Here is a 19716-nt window from a genome sequence, read left to right as displayed (position 1 = left end):
ACCTTATACTTTACTTTTTAACACTATCTTATTCTTTAGTCACTTTTTGGTTATATATTTCATTTTTATTTTTCCATATAAATTTTCAATATATTTAATTTTTTATTGAAATTTCTTTTCATATATTTTATATTTTTTCCCATTTTCTCTATTTTATTATTTTTTCTATTTTTCTGTGTTTTATATATCTTAATGTTTCTTCTTTTTATATTCCTTTATATTTATATGTAATTTTCTGTTTATATATAAAAATATTTTGTAACATTTTCTATTTATACATCATTTTTTAAATATTTTATAGCATTTTATTATTTTTATTTGTGTCTATTATATTTTCCAAATTATTTCTCATTTAAATATTTTATAGCATTTTATTTTTTATTTTTATTTTTGTCATTTATATTTTCCAAATTATTTCTTATTTTATAGCATTTTATTTTTTATTTTTATTTTTGTCATTTATATTTTCCAAATTATTTCTCATTTAAATATTTTATAGCATTTTATTATTTATATTTTTGTCATTTATATTGTCCAAATTATTTTTCATACTTTTAACTTTTGTGTTAATCTTTAACATATTAAATTATTATTATTATTATTTATTGTTTTAAATAAATATAATTATATTTATATAGCATTTTATTTTTTATTTTTATTTTTGTCATTTATATTTTCCAAATTATTTCTCATTTAAATATTTTATAGCATTTTATTATTTATATTTTTGTCATTTATATTGTCCAAATTATTTTTCATACTTTTAACTTTTGTGTTAATCTTTAACATATTAAATTATTATTATTATTATTATTTATTGTTTTAAATAAATATAATTATATTTATAGTTTTAGTTTTTCCAAATATAATTCTTGCCTTTTTCTTATTTTATTTTTCTTTGTTTTTCATGTGTTTCTGTAATCAAAATTTAAACTATTTGATTTATTTTTAATCATTTTTATTTTTATATAAATCAATGTTTTAGGAACGAATTCTTTTGAACATGGTTTTATATTAGTTGAAATTATTTTACTATTATGGTTATATAAAGTCAATGTTCTGGATACTTTTAAAAATTTTGGTATAATTTTATTTTAAATAATATAAAAAATATTACTTATTTATTTTGAATATAACTTTGTTCTTACTAAATTTTATTTTGAATATAGTTTTGTTTTTAACAAATTTTCTTTTTAAAATTTTTAAATATGTATTATTTCATCATATGAAATATTTCATTTTTATAAAAAAATAAAATGGTTTATCTTCTAAAAATGTCTACATTGAAAAATTCTCATATAATTTTTATATTAAAATTTTTAATATTTACATTTTATCTTATAGATAAAATCTATTATAATTATTTAGATTTTGTATTTTATAAAAAATATACTTATTTAGATTTTCTATTTTATAGAAAAATTATAAATATTTGACAAAAAAAAATTTATATTTTATAATTATCTGAAGGAAGCTAAACCATTGGTATATTTTACAGCATGAGGAATCCTTTCTGTCCTCTTTGCTACCAAGCTGTGGAATTGGGAAACATTCACAATAAAATCCAAGTTTTGAAAATATTTTAGATTTATTATTAAAAAAAACAGAAAATGAGTTTTGGTCAGAAAATAGATTTTGTGCATATACTGATAAATGGATTCGATGAAGGGTAACCCCAGTTGCCGTGAGGAGTGCTATTCACGTTAGATGACGCCGTCTCTTGTGCGTCAAGTCACGGTGTCTTTTTGTACACGGAGTACAAGTGTGGTAGGTGGAAAGAGGTTTACAGCTTTGGCTGAAATGAAACCAAATTACCGGAGGAGGCGCGGTAAATTTGCGGAGGCTGTAGAACAAGAAGCGGACTGGTACAAGCTTCGAGCGGGGGCTGACTCATATGCAAATCGAGGGAGTATGGTAAGGTTGCTTCAAGTGTACGGCCACGCTTAGGTTGGGCCTCTGGAGGTGAAGCAACACATACATATTTATACATACATATATATACTCCTTGAAAAATACTAACAAAAAATGAAAATCCGAGATTTCGCGGTGCTTTGCTAGGGTTTGAAGTTCTGCCATAAAGCCAGCAGTCAATGGCCAAGTGAGAAAATCAAGGAAGCAAACGAAGCACAGGGTTTTCATTGCCTTGCTAGGATTTTTCGAAATTTTCATCATCAAGCGATACAGAGGAGTTTCATGGCGTGGCAGGGTTTGAAGACTCCGCGAAGCATAGACCTCTAATGAAATGACAGACGGGAAAGGTCAGCCAAGTCATGCCGCGTTAGGGTTTTGAAGCCGCGGCGTTCTGGCGGAAAATAAATGGGGAACTGCTGCGGATCTGGCGGAGGATCCAAGACTGTACGAAAGGAACGCAGGCCGAATCCGTTCTCGCAGGACTTTAACCCTGCCGGAGCACCCCGGGTTTCGGTTTTGAAAGGAGCGGCCGTTGGACGCAACATACATGATAAGTATGTGCTGGGAAGAGAGCTCGGCAGGGGTGAGTTCGGCATTACTTACCTTTGTACTGACAAGGAGACTGAAGAAATGCTTGCCTGCAAGTCTATTTCCAAGCGGAAGCTCAGAACTGCGATAGATATCGAGGATGTGAGGCGAGAAGTAGCTATAATGAACAATTTGCCTCAGCATCCGAACATTGTTACCTTGAAAGCCACGTACGAAGACGACCACGCTGTGCATCTCGTCATGGAGCTCTGCGAGGGTGGAGAGCTATTTGACAGGATCGTTGCTAGAGGGCATTACAGCGAGCGTGCCGCGGCTGCTGTTACACGTACTATTGTTGAAGTTGTTCAGGTGTGTAGCCATTGCATCAGGTTCTTTAACAGAAGCCTTGCAAATGTCAGTCTCATGGCTTACAGAACCTTGTTGTAAGAAGCTGTTAGGTCATAGACGTTTGCAACATCTGTGTCTAATAATTTTTATGGAACCGCTTTCAATTTTGACGTAAAACAAACTTTGCAAAAGAACGACTTACGAACAAATTTCTGTGGTGCTTTAACATTTTTGTTAATTTTCATGCAGATGTGTCACAAAAACGGGGTGATGCATCGGGACCTCAAACCTGAGAATTTTCTGTTTGCGAATAAAAAAGAGAATTCAGCTTTGAAGGCTATTGATTTCGGTCTTTCTGTGTTCTTTAAGCCAGGTAGGTGCATGGCATCATTTTTTCTTTTGCTGTGCCTTTTAATCTTTAATTAAAATATTTAGGGAAAGGTTTTTAAGAATTTTACCATATCTAATTTAAGCAGAGTAAACGTAATGTGACACAACTACAAGTCTCATTTTTTTTGAATTGCGCTTGAAACAGCAACACAAGTTTTTGTAGATTATGCGATCTGTTCAATGTTAGCTTGTCTTGTGAAAAGTTTATAAGCACAAGTGTACGAATTCACTGGAAAAGCCGGTAACGCCTTGAAGGTCCTTGCTGATGTATAAGATCCATCATATGTTGTGGCTATATTTTGCCCTTTGTTTCTCTTGTTAATAGTGCTTGCAAGTGCCCTTATCTGATGTAGCATACCGAGAACATTACTTCATATTGTGAGTTAGGAGATAGACTGATAGTTAAAAGCACTTTGGCTTGGTGACTTATGGTTTTATATGACAAAATCAATAAGGACATAATGTAAAAGCTAAATGGCATCGGATTTGAATACTTCTCGTCCCATTTTGACATCAGATATACCTCTGGTGTAAATTACCCTTTTCAAGTGAATAACCAAGGATCTAAATGTCATTTAGTGGCTGAGTGATAGGTAAACCACATATCCAGTCACAAATTTTGAGGAGTATCATGTATGGAAAATGTCAATAATATGTTAATTAATAAAAGAAATTGTCAATTGAATTTAGCTCGGGTGGTTCAGAAGGACAAGTGGTATCCTCCTCACCCAGGATCAATTCCTGCAGTGACATGTTGAGTTTTTAGCAAGTAAATTGTTGTGTTAGCCTTGAGATTTGAATAATCCAGTTTACCCTGGGTACAATCCTTGGAATGAGGGCAAGTGCTTGGTGGGTTTCCTCTCGACATGTATTTCAGAGAGATGAAAATAATGGAATTTAAAAACATTCAGGACAAGAAAATACGGCAACGAAAGTCCAGATTCAAGTTGTTGTGCTATTCATGAAACATGCAAAAACAAGTCAACAAATGCAACATAAAAAGCAGAAGGATTGTATTTAATTTTCCAGATTAATAGAGACCAGAGCAATTTCATGTGTGTAATAAGGAAAAATAAGGATCAATTCCTGCAGTGACATGTTGAGTTTTTAGCAAATTGTTGTGTTAGCCTTGAGCTTTGAATAGTCCAGTTTACCCTGGGTACAAGCCTTGGAATGAGGGCAAGTGCTTGGTGGGTTTCCTCTGGACATGTATTTCAGAGAGATGAAAATAACGAAATTTAAAAACATTCAGGACAAGAAAATACGGAAACGAAAGTCCAGATTCAAGTTGTTGTGCTGTTCATGAAACATGCAAAAACAAGTCAACAAATGCAATATAAAAAGCAGAAGTATTGCATTTAATTTTCCAGATTAATAGAGACCGGAGCAATTTCGGGTGTGTAATAAGGAAAAATATGCTTTTGTGAACTAAAATCATTTCTTGTTTCATGAATATTAAATTTGTGGTGGTGACAGAAACTACCAGATTGCCTGGTAAAAATGTAACCTCGAACTGAAGTGGGAACTGGGAAGTGAAAAAAGAACATGTGGCAGCAGCTATCCCATTTCACAGTCAATTGTTATTGACCAGTCAACATTTTTATATGGTATTTGATGTATCACCATTCCTAAATAAGTGCATGACATTTTTCTATAGATACAAACATATATATCATGATGTTACTGTGATTCTATTTGCTCACCTGATAATATAAACTAGGACTGTTTCAGAGTTGGTTTGATTGTATGTGTAGACAGGGATGAGGATGACATTTTTTGAAAAAGGGGGATGCGGGGGTAGTATTCTGGTAGTGCAAATCTGAAATTTAAGTTTTTTTTGTGCACTCTATCCACCTTGGACTCCTTTGTTCTCAGAATGAACGTATATCGACAAGGGTGTGAGAGCACTCCTTGAAGATATGGTGTGGGAAATTTTCAAATTTAGTGAAGAAGTTATCTGAAAGCAACACAGAAAATATGAAATATGAAACTCAGAAAACAAACTTTGATAAACAACATCAAGAAAGCCACAAATCTGAACATGAAGACTGACATCTAAGTGGAAGATTTGTGACTTTGTCCTCTTCAATAGCTAATGCTGGTCAGCACTTCCGTGCAAAAATATCAGCACATAAAACCTTATATTGTTTTGTCCTGTCTGTGCTGGTCACAAGAGGCAAATGAGTTTAAAATTCGAAAGTGAGAGAATGAGAAGTGTGTACGGTTTCTTGGCAAATATAATGGTCCCAGCAGCGACACCCTAGGGTTTACTGATGTCTCCAGTTTTGGGAGACATTTCTCAATTTTGTGAAAAAATTGCTGCAGATGTTTCTGCCACCTTCCCTGGGGTGCATCCACTAGGACGATAACTTTGGCAACATTTTACTTTAGAAGTAAGGCTTTAATTATGTATTTCCTACTTTTGTTTCGTATATCTTTTGTTCTGGCTGCTTGACATCATTGCATGCCATATCGAGGCAAATTGCAATATTTAGTTTAATACAAGCATCTAATACAACAGTATTCATAGTTTGCAGTGATACAAATTAGGACTTTACTGAATGGGTTTCAACATCATAAGTGTCTTATAGAATTGTTATGTTCACTTGTTTTACTTCCATTGGTGGATTTTTTATGCTTATTAAAAAATAAAGTGCATTTTGATTGTAAGGATAGGCTCATTGTTTGTTTTTTGTCACTCTTACAGGCGAGCGATTTTCTGAAATAGTGGGTAGTCCATATTACATGGCACCAGAAGTCCTGAAGCGGAACTATGGACCAGAGGTTGATGTGTGGAGTGCAGGGGTCATTCTGTACATTTTATTGTGTGGAGTGCCACCATTCTGGGCTGGTATGCAAAACATGCAACAAAATGGTTTCCAGGCTCTTCAATATGACAGCCTCTGCATAAAATTGAATTTTAATAGTAGTGTATTCCATTGATATACTTCCTGTTTGTTCCGAGGGTCGCATGTTAATGTTAGTAGAAATATTTTGTGACCAATTTATGTCTCTTTCTTGAATGATAAAATCTTAGAGTGTAGGGAATTTGTATTGAGTATTCTGTGCAAATTGTATACAGAAACGGAGCAGGGGGTTGCTCAAGCCATTCTTCGGGGTCAGATAGATTTCAAAAGAGATCCATGGCCAAAAGTTTCTGAGCATGCCAAGGGTCTTGTCCGGCAGATGCTTGAGCCTGATCCTAAGATTCGGTTAACTGCTCAACAAGTGCTTGGTATGTTGCTTTTTGTCATAACTAAATTCTAGCTTGAGGCCTACAGGTTGCAAATTTAATATGCAGGATTGAGTTCAGTTTATATAAGTAATTAAACGGGAGAGAAAATTTCAAAATATTTATATCATATTTTAATTAAATTTAACTGCCACATTTAAAGATCCCCAGCAGAAAATAAGCATACATAATAATAGAAGAAAAGCATGAAACTATATTCTGCTGGTTATAAAGGAGTCTAATTCACTTTGTAAAGTTACATTTAATGGTGAAGTGGGCCCTTCATCACCAGTACAGGTGAATGAAGATTCCTGTTTTTCCTTACATTTTGTGAAGGGAACTTTTGGTCTGCAGTGTTTAAGGAAGTATGATTTTGTTAGAGCTTGTAATGTTGCACGGTTACAAAGTATTTTAACATATCTATTTGAAAGCTTATAACCAGTGCCATCTTCCATGCTCGTTGAATCTTTTGCCCTTTCTGCAATCCACAGAAATAGGAGCACAGCGGGTAAGTCTGATTACCCAATTTTTGTTTTCAATATAGTAGTAGCTACAAGGACAAGACTGCAGTAAAGTTTTTATATTTTTCTGTTTAGAATAAATTCTATATAATATTTAATCTGTTGGCAAATGATACAGTGAGTGTGTCTTTAGAACTGTTACTTGCATGAGCTAAAATTGAAGGAATTTAGGCTTGTATTTAAAACAAATTTGGTTTCCAAATTTGATTATTGTATCTTCTGAAGATGTGTAACGAAAACTACCACGTTAAAGAGAAACTGGGTGGAAGACTGGATAGCTGCAAGAGAAGATAATCAAGTGAATTAATCTCTTTGCCCACAACAGACAACTTTTTCTAGTCCCTTTGTTTGTGTCAGTTTCTTATCATTTCTTGATTAGGGCAAGGTTGTCCATCACTTCTTTAACATTAAAACATTTGTCCTGAGATATTTTCAGGATTGAAATGAACCACCCAAATTTATTTTTGGGTTGTGTGTGTGTCACCTTGCCCGTCTCCGTTTATTTATTGCTTAATCACTCCAGTCAAATCTGTTTGTGAAAACCCACGTTTTTTTAGATTTGCAATTGTATGCCAGCTGTTAAAATGGGCTTGCGAGATATACGTTGCACTGTCACTAAGTTCTTACAAGGTCTACTGAATGTTAATAACATTGAAGTTTGTAATGTATATCACAGATGGTTTTTCAATATGCAATATTGACAGAAAGGATGTTTCTTGCCTAAGTTCATTTGATTTATTTGTCTCTTTTATTCCACAGTTGAGCTGCATTTTCCCATTGAAGGTCAAGTTGGTATTTATTGGTTGATGTGAAATCATGACATTGACAGATATAGAAGTAGTTACACTATACAATATATTTGTGGACTTGCTGGCTGACTAGTTCCTCTCTAGTCATTATTATTTTTTCAAGCAATATTAAACAAATTATAGAATAAGTGGCAATGCAAAATTTAACCATTGTAAGAAATTATATGAAAGCCTTTGATGAGGTCTTTTGAATTTGTTACAATGAAAGTATTTCTTTAGTTACCATGAACCTTGAATTCATTATTTTCCCATTGACTAGGCTATTCCTCATTTGCATTGCATTTGCCATTGAAGGTCAAATTGGTATTTATTGGTTGATGTTTTACCATGAAATCGACATATACAAAGGCAAGCACTATATGATTATTTTAGGGATATTGGTTGACTAGTTCGTATAGTGGCATTGGAAACCTTATCCATTGGAAGAAATTATAGAAAACCTTTTAGAAGGGCTTCTTGACGTGTTACAATGAAGTTTTCACAAATCTTAAATTCATCCTTTTCCTATTGACTAGGCTAAGGTTCCATTTTTTTGTGCTTGATTGGTAGTTTGCATATTTACGCTCCAACAAAAGCCAACTTTAAGAAATGAAAATTTTGAAAAAGTTATAAAATGCTTTTCCTTTCTTTTAAATTGAAAATAAAATAGTCAACAAGTAAGATTAGTGTCGCAAATATTGTGATATATCGTGAGTTTTCCAAGTTGATGATGCTATCACCTAAAAATAACATAATATTTATGAACTTACAAGAATTTCATGATTTTTTAAAACACTGCAAGTTGAAGGAGTATATCATTGGGTTTGTGTCAATAACTTTTTAAGATTTGAGTTTTAGTTCTTTTTTTTACCTCATTTTGAAAAACAAAGGTTGAAGAGTTTATCACTTCTTTCATTGATGTAAAGAAATGGAATCAAGTGTTTCAATTACCATTAATGGGGTTATTATGGACTGAGGATTAATTTTGATCTACACTTCCCATTTTCTCAGATATTTATAAAAAAATATGCATGCATTTTCTGTATGTTTTTGAGATTAGTAATAAGGTTTGGAATGTCCATTAGATTTTTCTCGTTTGACCAATTTTCAGTTAGAGATTCAATGCTTTTCTAGGCCTTATTTTCTATTTGCAGCATTATTTTGTGTTGATGTCTATTTTTTTTTGTGCCCTAGGTCTAATCAGTTCCATACAAAAATGTTGAAGGCATTGGACCTATTACAAGAATTTGGTGAGTTGCTTGACGATCATAACCAATGAAAGTTGAGTTGCAAGTTGTGTCAGAAGGAAACGGATGGTAGAATCTATCAATTAAAATAACATTTTCCCAAATTGCCAAGGCATGAAGTGGGAATTTGCCTTGTGTCTTCCTTGGAAGTAATCCATATTGCCATTGTTAGATTGGTGAGTGGCTTGGCCTCATAATCAATAGAAGTTGAGTTGCAAGTTGTGTGGGAAGGAAATGGATAACAAAATTTGTTGCTCAAATTACCACATTATTGCTAGTACGTGAAGGCATGAAGTGGGCTTGAAATTTTCATTGGAAGTCATCCATATTGCCACTATGGGAACATGGTGAGCTGCTGGACCCTCATAATTGATATAAATTGAGTTGCAAGTTTTGTGGGAAGGAAATGGGCGACAAAATTTGTTGCTTAAAATATGGCCTTGCTAAATTTTGAGGCATTAAGTGGATGTTTTCCTCGCATCTTCCTTGGAAGTCATATATGTTGCTACCCAATCTATTCTTGATATCGGCAAGAAGAAAAATGAGGAGGAATCATTGAGGCTTGAAATTTAGTTGGAGATGTTAGATCGTGAGTCCTTAAACAATTACAAAGTTTGAGATTACCAGTTTATGAGTTGTCATCCTAGTCTATTGATAAGTTGTTAAGTTTGTGAAGTGATTACATCGCAGTGCATTGATATCATTGGATGAAAAGGACATGGTAGACCCATGGTCTTCAGTAGAGGTGTGACCTATGGTAAAGAGATTTTGATGGCATGAAATTGCTCCATGGTAGTGATCCATGGAAGGAAGGACACATTGCCCATTCGAGAAAAGTTATGTTGCCTACACCAACAAAATGCAGATCTACAACTACTTGGATTCACAATGATAAAGACGAGGTCACTATTCTTGGATTTTTTATTTCATTAATTGCAACCATTGCATTATATATTTTGAAGAATATTTCTTGCATCTTGAATGTGGGATATAGCAAGAGGGAAAACATAATATTTTGTTTATGCATTAGTTCTTGCATCTTGTGCTTAAAAGTAAATGATAAACACAATGAAGTTTGATTGCAATAACCTCTTACTGGTGTCCAAAATCCCCCACTCTCTAAAAATATGCAAAACTTGCTTTACGGTGTCTTTGTCCATCAAAAGACTAGCTTGTGTAAAATTCTCATGTAAATTTTTGAAGGGAGCCTCCATTTTCTCTTCAAATTCTCATGTAAGTTTTTGAAGGGAGCCTCCATTTTCTCTTCAAATTCTTAATGGTGTTACCTTTTTTGGGTTCACATTTCATATCAAACTAGATGCATCAAAATTTAAGATGCTTGTTGGATTGGAAGGTCAAAATTGGAATTTAAAGCACGCCTTGAAAGATGTAGATGGTCCTTGAAAGTTTGATGGTAATATCATTTGATCAAGAACATTAAGCTTTCATTCATGTGAAACAATAGGTGGAAAGAGTTAAATCAATTTGAACTAGTGGAATGCAAATATGAGCTTATAACAATACATGCTTGTTGAGCTAATGTGGCTTTAAGATAGAAACAACTTCATCTGTCACAAATGGATAGAGAAATGAATGAATGATTGTATAGTCAAAGGAAGATTGTGGCGTATCAAATGTAGCAAATAGGTTTTGTAGTGTAGTGATTAGATTTCCATAATGACCAAATTGCTCGCTGGTGAAATTATTGTTTTGGAGAAGCAAGGGTTTGAATCTTGATGGGTGCTTGAAATATCAATGAATTTGATAATATGACTGTATAACACTGAGAGATTATCTAGGGAGGTCAAATTGGTTCATTTATCTGGTTTGAGTGGCCAAGCTAGTAGTACATCAAGGCATGGGGTGATTTCAAGTGGTAGACAAATTTTTTTATTTGATGGAATTTCATCATTGTGTATGTTTTCTATAGTTGGAAAGAGATAACATGATTATTGACATTGGAAGGTTCTTAATCCTACATGGGAAAAGTAATAAAAGTAATTGTTAAAATTGGCAACTAGGGCCAAACTCCTTCTTATTAATGGCAACTGATATTTTTCTCGGATCCCTTTCATCGAGAGGTGTAGGATTGATCTAAAGATCATCTGATTTGATAAGTATTCATGGAGATATGAATTTATTTGTGTTATGGGACAATTCGTCAAGGTTGGCCAACAACCAAGTAAACCCCACATGTGCTCAAAGTTTTAGTATAAATAGAGGTGCCTTGAAAGTCATTTGGACACAGTCACTTGGGATCTCTTCCTCTCTACTTGTCTTTGGGTTTTAGTAGGAGGAGAGATCCTAAGAGATAATGCTGCCCTAATGGAGAAAGGTTCTACTCTATCTAGAGGGAGTGCCCTAGGAACTACGCTGCCCTAATGAAAAAGCCCTAATCAGCCTTAACGCAGTCATGGAGGAGACTACTATAACGCAACAAGGAGAAGTTTAAACTGCCCTCAACGCTGCTCTAGAAGAGACCTAAGCTGTTGTCCTAAAGAAGAGACCTAGGCATAGTCGCAGATCTAAATGGAGCCACAACCAAGCCCTAGCTATAGTCATGATAAAAGCCTTAGCTGTAGGTGGAAAGGAGACTCAGCCGCGGATGGAGGAGAGCTCTAGCAATAGTTAAGGTAGAGGTTTGGTTGCAGTTAAAGAAGGCCTAAATCCGCAGTTAGAGGAGGCCTAAATTCGCAGTTAGAGGAGGCCTAAGTCCGCAGTAAAGAGAGGCCAGATTCATAGCAATTGAGGAGACGTATACATGACCCTATATGTGCTGTAGGTGACAGCATGGAAATCTATGTGTGTTGTAGGTGTTTGGGACAACAATATAGTTGTACATGATGCAATACATGGACAACAAGTACATGAAACAATACATCGAGCAACAAGGTACAACCAATGTTGCAGTAATCGTTATCGGGATATTATCGACGAGGGGAAAAAATAGGAAAAAATCAGGAAAAAACTGTAAAAATCGTAAAATACAAAAATATTCATTTTTTTTAATATATCTAAATCATCTACAACATAAAATAATTACATTGACACATAATATAATAAAAGAACTAATATATAAGATGTGTAATACCATTTCTAGTGCTACATCACACATAACAGTGAATCATGTCCTCAATAGTAAGTCCTGACTCCTGAGTCTCAACTTAGCCTCAAAATATCAACAAAAAATATAATAATGTATCTCATATCATGAGTCATAATGTCATATACAATGAAATGAACCAAATAACTGAAGTCTAATACCACTGATTTCCTCTGCCCCTCTAGATGTAGACGCTGGTGGAGTTGGCAATGGACTCTGTTGTGCTCTAGAAGCTGAAGAACTAGGAGCTACAGGAGGTAGACCATGTCCTCTACTGGTGACTGGGGTAGCTTGGGTAGGTTGTGTCAACTCTTCCTCCTGTTGCTCCTCCTCATCAAAAAATCGAAGATTTTTTTTGGTTCCCCAATATTTTTTCCCAAAAAATTGCCCAAAAAATCACGATTTTGTTTGTTTTTTGTTTTGTTTTGTTCTTCTATTTGTGAAAAAAAATTAGCGTAAAAATCGGGCGATAATATCGCCAAACTCAAAAATTGTGATTTTCTGATTTTTATCGCGATAATATTGCGATTTTCGCAACACTGGGTACAACATGTCTAGATGGGACAGCTAGTGCATGGAGTAACAAGGTACATGTCTAGATGGGATAGCTAGTACATAGAGCAACAAGGTACATCATGTCTAGATGGGACAACTAGTACATGGAGCAGCAAGGTACATGTCTAGATGGGACAACGAGTACATGGAGTAGTAAGGTACAACATGTCTAGATGGGATAGCTAGTACATGGAACAACAAGGTACAACATGTCAAAATGGGACAATAGTACATGGTGCAACAATGGTACTTTGGACAACAATGAAGCTTGATGGAGCAAGCAAATGGTGCAACAATGTGATGATGTGTACAACATGGTCATGAGGTCCAACAATGTGATGATGGGTGCAGCATGGTGAGGTGCATCATGATGACGAGATGCAGCGCAATGATAGGTGATGGAGTCACCTTGGAGAATCAGTTGAAGCAACATGTCTTCAACTGATCTCATGTAGAGATGATCTATTCTCTAGAAGTGTTGACTTCTGTTGTAAATGTACTATCTCTCTCTCTCTCTCTCTCTCTGCTGAACTAATGAAGAACATATAAGAAGAATTGATCAAGGGTTTCCTCACATTTGGGTTTGTCCCTGGCTAGCGCCACATCTTGTGTCTTCTTGTCTTGGCTTGTCTTATGTTATTTATGTTTATGTTCTATTTGTAGTTTACTTTAATGCTGATGTGATTGCTAATCTAGAAAAGATATTGAGCTAACTGTGAAAATTGAAATAAATTGCTCTAAGCTTAGAACATACCTAAAATTAACATGGTATCAGAGATGAGGTGAAGACAAAGCCCAAGCAAGAGTGAAAGAGCAATCACTGAAGACAGTTGGGAAAGGACAAAAGGCTCAATAGACTCCTCATCCCTCTTCAAATTCACCAAGGGTGAAGTCGAAGAAGAGAATATTATCAGAATGGCGCAACAGAAGTTTCTGATGGCCTACAGAGCACTTCAATGGGAAGTTCGGATTTAAGGGTAGAAGGAAAGGTAGATGCCTTGCTTGTAATAAGTTCGACCATTATGCAATGGAGTGTTCGAATGGAAGGGACATCTTCAATGATCAAGGGAATGACAGGTATTGTAGGTCATCAACGAAACGATCGACTCTTCAAGAAAGCAAGGAACCCCAGGTATGAAGAATCAAATGTTGTTTCTAATAAGATAAAGAAGCGTTATCTTGTATGGGCCATCTCCTTCAAATTTTTTGGGAGTTTGGCTTATTGATTCTAGTTCTTCAAGGCACTTCATCGGATAGGAGGGTGCTCTCTCTAATTTAGTAGAGATGGAAACAATCGTGGGATTATACTTGGAGTCGATGCCACCTATTCGGGAAAGGGTGTAGGGAATGTTACCCCTCAATTGAATGAGGGTAACTCGATTCATTTACAAGAATCTCTTTTGTATCCCTGATCGCAAGAAGAACCTGCTGACCATTTTGGAAATGGAAGTCAAAGGTTTCAAAGTGGCATTCGTTGATGGAAAGGTACGTATTTGAAAATGAAATTTTTGAGTTCAGGGTTGTATCAAGTTGCAGGAGGCCCATTGGGGATCATGTCAGTTGTCACATCTCATCTATAACATCGAAGGTCTACTTATCATGGGACGCTACCCGATGTGAGTTAGGTGATGACAGGAATGCCTGAATTCAAAAGAGCATGAACGTACACATGTTTGAGATGTATCGAAGGAAAATTTTACAAGGGGACCATCCCCTCATGTAGAAGGTCCACAGGTTTGGAACAACTCGAGGGGTTTGAGATTCATGATCGGGAATCTCATGTATGCATATGGAAGAAAGCTCTCTTATGGCTTGAAGCGAAACAGCTCGGGCGTAGTATGAGAGGATTGATAGCTGTTTGATGAAGCTGAGCTTCACTAGGAGTGAAGCCGATCCAAACCATTGTTCAAAGTTTGTGGATGATAGACCTCTCATACCAGCACCTTCTAAGGATGACCTATTTCTGACAGGTGTTGACCCCTTCTCATTTGCAGAAATAAGAGGGAGTTGGATTTCGAATGTGGAATGGTACACTGCAAGCTCGTGACTACCTCGAGTATCTTAACTTTCAGAAGTTATATGGTAGTGATGCCGGACCAGATTTGGGAAATGCCTCTGAGTTTCATAAACTCATTTGCGTTGATGTTCTTGGTGAACTTCTGTCCGATCATATGATTTGTAGTTAGCACGATGAGCTCATATATGGTTGAGCCTCACTGGATTGTTGCCAAGAATCTTCTGAGATATCTTTGGGGTACAATCTCTCATGGATTGAGATATACTGCCGGAAATATGAAGCTGCATGATTATTTGAATGCTGACTATGCAAGCAGTGTGGAGGATCTCAAGAGCACTTCTGAGTGCTGATTCTCTTTGGGTTTTGCTCGATATCCTAGATGAGCAGGAAGCAAAAGACGATTGCTTTGAGCATTGCTGACACTGAGTACATAGCTACGAGTATGACCTTGTGTGAAGCTGCCTGGTTGCAGGAGCTCTTCAGTGCGCTGTTTGTACACATGATGGATACCATCGTGATCCTCTATGTCAACCATGGGGGGATTCTATTGTTGAGGAATCTCGTATTCTATGATTGCTCCAGCAGATAGACATTAGATATTACCCTATCAGGGATATGGTATGTCGATGAGCGGGGAGGCTCCATCGCATTGAGATTGATGTACGGGTCGTAGACATTTTGTCAAAGACTTTCTCGAACAACTTGGAGTCGTTGAGAGACCCTCTTATGAAGGTTCTGCATGTTGCATGGATTGAGCTCTGGGAGCTCTGGGGGGCTTGGGGTACTTACTGGAGCAACACGCGACCATAGGGCGACTCACCCTCCCCTAATGGTGCGTTGTTTACAGGGTGGATGGCTCAGCCTTCCCCCGTGATAGCCCGAGGCGACTTAGGGACAGGATGATTAGTTCTCCTGTCGAGGCATCCTACCCATGCAGTCTGGGATTCATGGGAAGTACTTATCATCTGATCAATGAGTAGGGAAATGGGGTTAGGGACCATAGTAGTACTATCGATGGACACATCGTTATATCTACCATACTCCCTATGGTAGGATGAACTCCATTGATCTGGGATTAGTATGAGTGGCTTGAGACACTCTCTTGTGGTATTCGTCTGGGATCAATAACACTGACTTCGGGTCAGTAGAGAATGGTATGAGACATTCTCGATCAATTCTTCTTCTTCATGGTTCAGCAGAGTAGAGCTCAGCAAAATAGAGCGGTGCAGGGCACTGATGGCAGAGACAGTACAGTCGACATATGGATCAGTGGATGGAGTTCTCCCTAGTTGAGTGGGAGTGTTAAAATTGGCAACTAGGGCCAAACTCCATGTGGGCCGTCTTATTAATGGCAACTGCTATTTTTCTTGGATCCCTCTCATTGAGAGGTGTAGGATTGATCTAAAGATCATCCGATTATGATATGTATTCATGGAGATATGAATTTATTTGTGTTATGGGACAATTCATCAAGGTTGGCTAGCAACCAAATAAACCCCTCATGTGCTCAACATTTTAGTGTAAATAGAGGTGCCTTGAAAGTCATTTGGACACACTTATGTGGGATCTCTTCCTCTCTACTTGTCTTTGGGTTTTAGTAGGAGGAGATCCTAAGGGATAATGTTGCCCTAATGGTGAAAGGTTCTACGTTATCTAGAGGGAGTGCCCTAGGCTCTACGCTGCCCTAATGAAGAAGCCCTAATCAGCCTTAACGCAATCATGGAGGAGACTACTATAACGCAGCATGGAGAAGTTCTAAACTGCCCTCAACGCTGGTCTAGAAGAGACCTAAGCTGTTGTCCTAAAGAAGAGACCTAGCCCTAGCTGCAGATCTAAATGGAGCCATAAACAAGCGCTAGCCACAGTCATGATAAAATCCCTAGTTGTAGGTGGAAAGGAGACTCAGCTGTAGATGGAGGAGAGCTCTAGCAGTAGTTAAGGTAAAGGTCTGACCGCAGTTAAAGAAGGCCTAAATCCGCAGTTAAAGGAGGCCTAAATCCGCAGTTAGAGGAGGCCTAAGTCTGCAGTAAAGAGAGGCCAGATTCATAGCAATTGAGGAGACCTATACATGACCCTATATGTGCTGTAGGTGACAACATGGAAATCTATGTGTGTTGTAGGTGACAACATGGAAATCTATGTGTGCTGTAGGTGACAACATGGAAATCTATGTGTGCTGTAGGTGTTACAATGGGACAACAGTATAGCTGTACATGATGCAATACATGGACAACAAGTACATGAAACAGTGCATGGAGCAGCAAGGTACAACATGTCTAGATGGGATAGCTAGTGCATGGAGCAGCAAGGTACAACATGTCTAGATGGGATAACTAGTGCATGGAGCAGCAAGGTACAACATGTCTAGATGGGACAACTAGTACATAGAGCAACAAGGTACAACATGTCTAGATGGGACATCTAGTACATGGAGCTACAAGGTACAACATGTCTAGATGGGACAACTAGTACATGGAGCAGCAAGGTACATCATGTCTAGATGGGATAGCTAGTACATGGAGCAGCAAGGTACAAGATGTCCAAATGGGATAGCTAGTACATGGTGCAACAAAGTGCAACATTGGTACTTGGGACAACAATGAAGCTTGATGGAGCAAGCAAATGGTGTAGTAATGTGATGATGTGTACAACATGGTCATGAGGTCCAACAATGTGATGATGGGTGCAACATGGTGCAACACGATGACGAGATGCAGCATAATGATAGGTGAAGGAGTCACCTTGGAGAATCAATTCAAGTAGCATGTCTTCAACTGATCTCATGTAGAGAAGATCTATTCTCTTATCTAGAAAGTCGAAGTGTTGACTTTTGTTGTAAATCTACTATTGAAGAACATATAAGAAGAATTGATCAAGGGTTTCCCCACATTGGGGTTTGTTCCTAGCTAGCGCCACATCTTGTGTCCTCTTGTCTTGGCTTGTCTTCTGCGATTTATGTTTATGTTCTATCTGCAGTGTACTTTAATGATGATGTGATTGCTAATCTGGAAAAGATATTGAGCTAACTGTGAAAATTGAAATAAATTACTCTAAGCATAGAGCATACTAAAATTAACAGTAATCGTTTTCTCTATTGAAAATTGATCACTCCAAATAACAAAGAAAATAATTAATGTGAGTTGAGCAATAAATGGTGCGTTGCCATTGTGTTCGAACTGTGCATGATATGACATGATCAATATGCAAAATGTATCACCATCATGGTATTTTACTCTAACAATAATCTTTTCTAAGCTTTTGAAAAGAGTTGAGAAAACCAAGTATTTTTTGCAACCCTTTAAAAAGAGAAATATGTATCTTGAAAAAGAGTGGAAAAATAAGGTTGGAAAGAACAATTATATTTTTAACTCTTTGAAAGGAGAAGGAATAGGTATTTGGAAAAAGATTGAAAATGAGTAGGTAAATGAATCTCAATCGACTATTTCCTTATGCAAAGGGAAATATCATTATAAACATCGAAAACTAATAATATGTGCGGTATTATAATGGAGCTGTAGTCATGCTTAAGCTAAAATGGCAATTTGGGAGCCAACTTGTGTAAAGGACGAAAGCCTTGCAAAATAATTGAAGGCTTGGCAAGAGCCTACTTGTAGAAAGGGTTACAAAGGTGATTACATCTTAAGTCATACTAAATCTGGATAAGGGAACAAGGAATTACAATTCAACAAGGATCAACAATGGCAACAACTTACATATTTTTGGATTACTCCAAATCAGTTTAGTTTTTGAGTGCAAGATCCCTTGATGAAAATTTGAGGACTCTCGAAGTTAATGAAGTTAAGAATATAGATGATAAAAAAATTGGGTGAATTCTTGATTAACACTAATATTGTTATAAAACCGATGATATGGAGACAATGTTTTTATTTCCCATCATTGTCTTCATATTGGGGAGACAAGTAGTCATTCAGACAAATGTCGAAAGGATGAGGATATGAAGCAATGAGTTCATTATTATAGGATAACTCCTTGGATGTGGAGATTAAAAGCTAAGAGTTGAATAAGTTTTAAGGTTGAGCTTAGGCACTAATAAATACAAATGCGTGAAGAATCACAAAATCAAAAGACTTTCAAACAATGGTTCTAGATGAAGATCTTGGGCATGATTGGGACCCAATTCTACATGTCTTTTGAATTGAAATATGATTCAAAGATGATACTTTGTACACCTCAAGCAGGGGTAGTACATTCATGGAGTACAATCGTATCATTATTAATGGTTATTAGTTAATCAAAACCACTAGCTATAGTGATGAAAAAGCTATTGAAAAAGAAGAGAGTCCAACACTCAATCTTGGATCCCTTTGACATTTTTCTCACCTTGCACTTGAAAAGGGGGGGTGACAATGAAGATATTTAGGCTTAAAGTTTTGAAGTCCTATTAATCAAAATTCAATTATAATTTGGGAATTCTAACCTTCCAACTAACATCCTAAAAAATTATCTATAAGAATTAAATTATTCATTGGGATGTTGTTTGACACCTAATTATTTTTAAATTTAGACAATGCTTTGGTGATCTTATTTGTTCACTTATAGTAGAATCATGATATTATTTGTTTATAAATTAGCAGGGGGGAGTATTTAGGCATAACAATTACTCAATGCTAAAATTTTTGGTCTCTTTCAAAGTTTATTTCAGTTGAATCATTCAAAATTTGTATTGGTGGTTTTTAAGGCATAACTTCATTGAAGCTTAGTTTAGGAGTTTTAGATTCAAGATTGGAATGATACCAATTTATGCGCTAGTTTAGGTTGCCTTATTGGTATCAATATTTAAACTTTTGATTAAGGGGTGGGGATTGAATGTTAGACTATGAGCCTCTAGACAATTATAATGTTTGAGATTGCCTTTTTATGAGTTGTCATCCCTAGCTATTGATGAGTGGTCAGTTTGTTGACACTCTTTAGTTCACAAGGTGATGACATCTATTTACCATATATTGATACCATTGGATAATGTTAAAATTTCTTTGAACTCAACAACTTGGCAATTTACTACCTAGCAGATTACAAATTTATTGAATAAAGCACAACTAGGATCTGAACAAAACT

The 19716-nt window shown here is 36.1% G+C and overlaps 1 protein-coding gene across 1 annotated transcript in view; it reads left to right on the top strand.

The window, feature by feature from the left end:
* The first annotated feature begins 1781 nt into the window (after positions 1-1781).
* The window catches only part of LOC149191281 (calcium-dependent protein kinase 3-like), a 39602-nt gene continuing 21667 nt past the window's right edge, over positions 1782-19716 (top strand). Inside the window, exons 1-4 of the mRNA XM_089404152.1 lie at positions 1782-2808; positions 3037-3160; positions 5885-6028; positions 6260-6412. Of these exons, the coding sequence (XP_089260278.1) occupies positions 2317-2808; positions 3037-3160; positions 5885-6028; positions 6260-6412 (913 nt within the window). The 5' untranslated portion in view covers positions 1782-2316. The remainder of the gene's footprint in view (positions 2809-3036; positions 3161-5884; positions 6029-6259; positions 6413-19716) is intronic.

The sequence above is a fragment of the Pinus tabuliformis genome, chromosome 2_2, assembly GCF_031772625.1.
Source record: "Pinus tabuliformis cultivar Carrire ecotype Pingquan chromosome 2_2, CPIR1, whole genome shotgun sequence".
Taxonomy (NCBI): Eukaryota; Viridiplantae; Streptophyta; class Pinopsida; order Pinales; family Pinaceae; genus Pinus; species Pinus tabuliformis.
The sequence above is the reverse complement of the archived record's forward strand: the minus strand, read 5'-3'. Positions and strand labels throughout refer to the sequence as shown.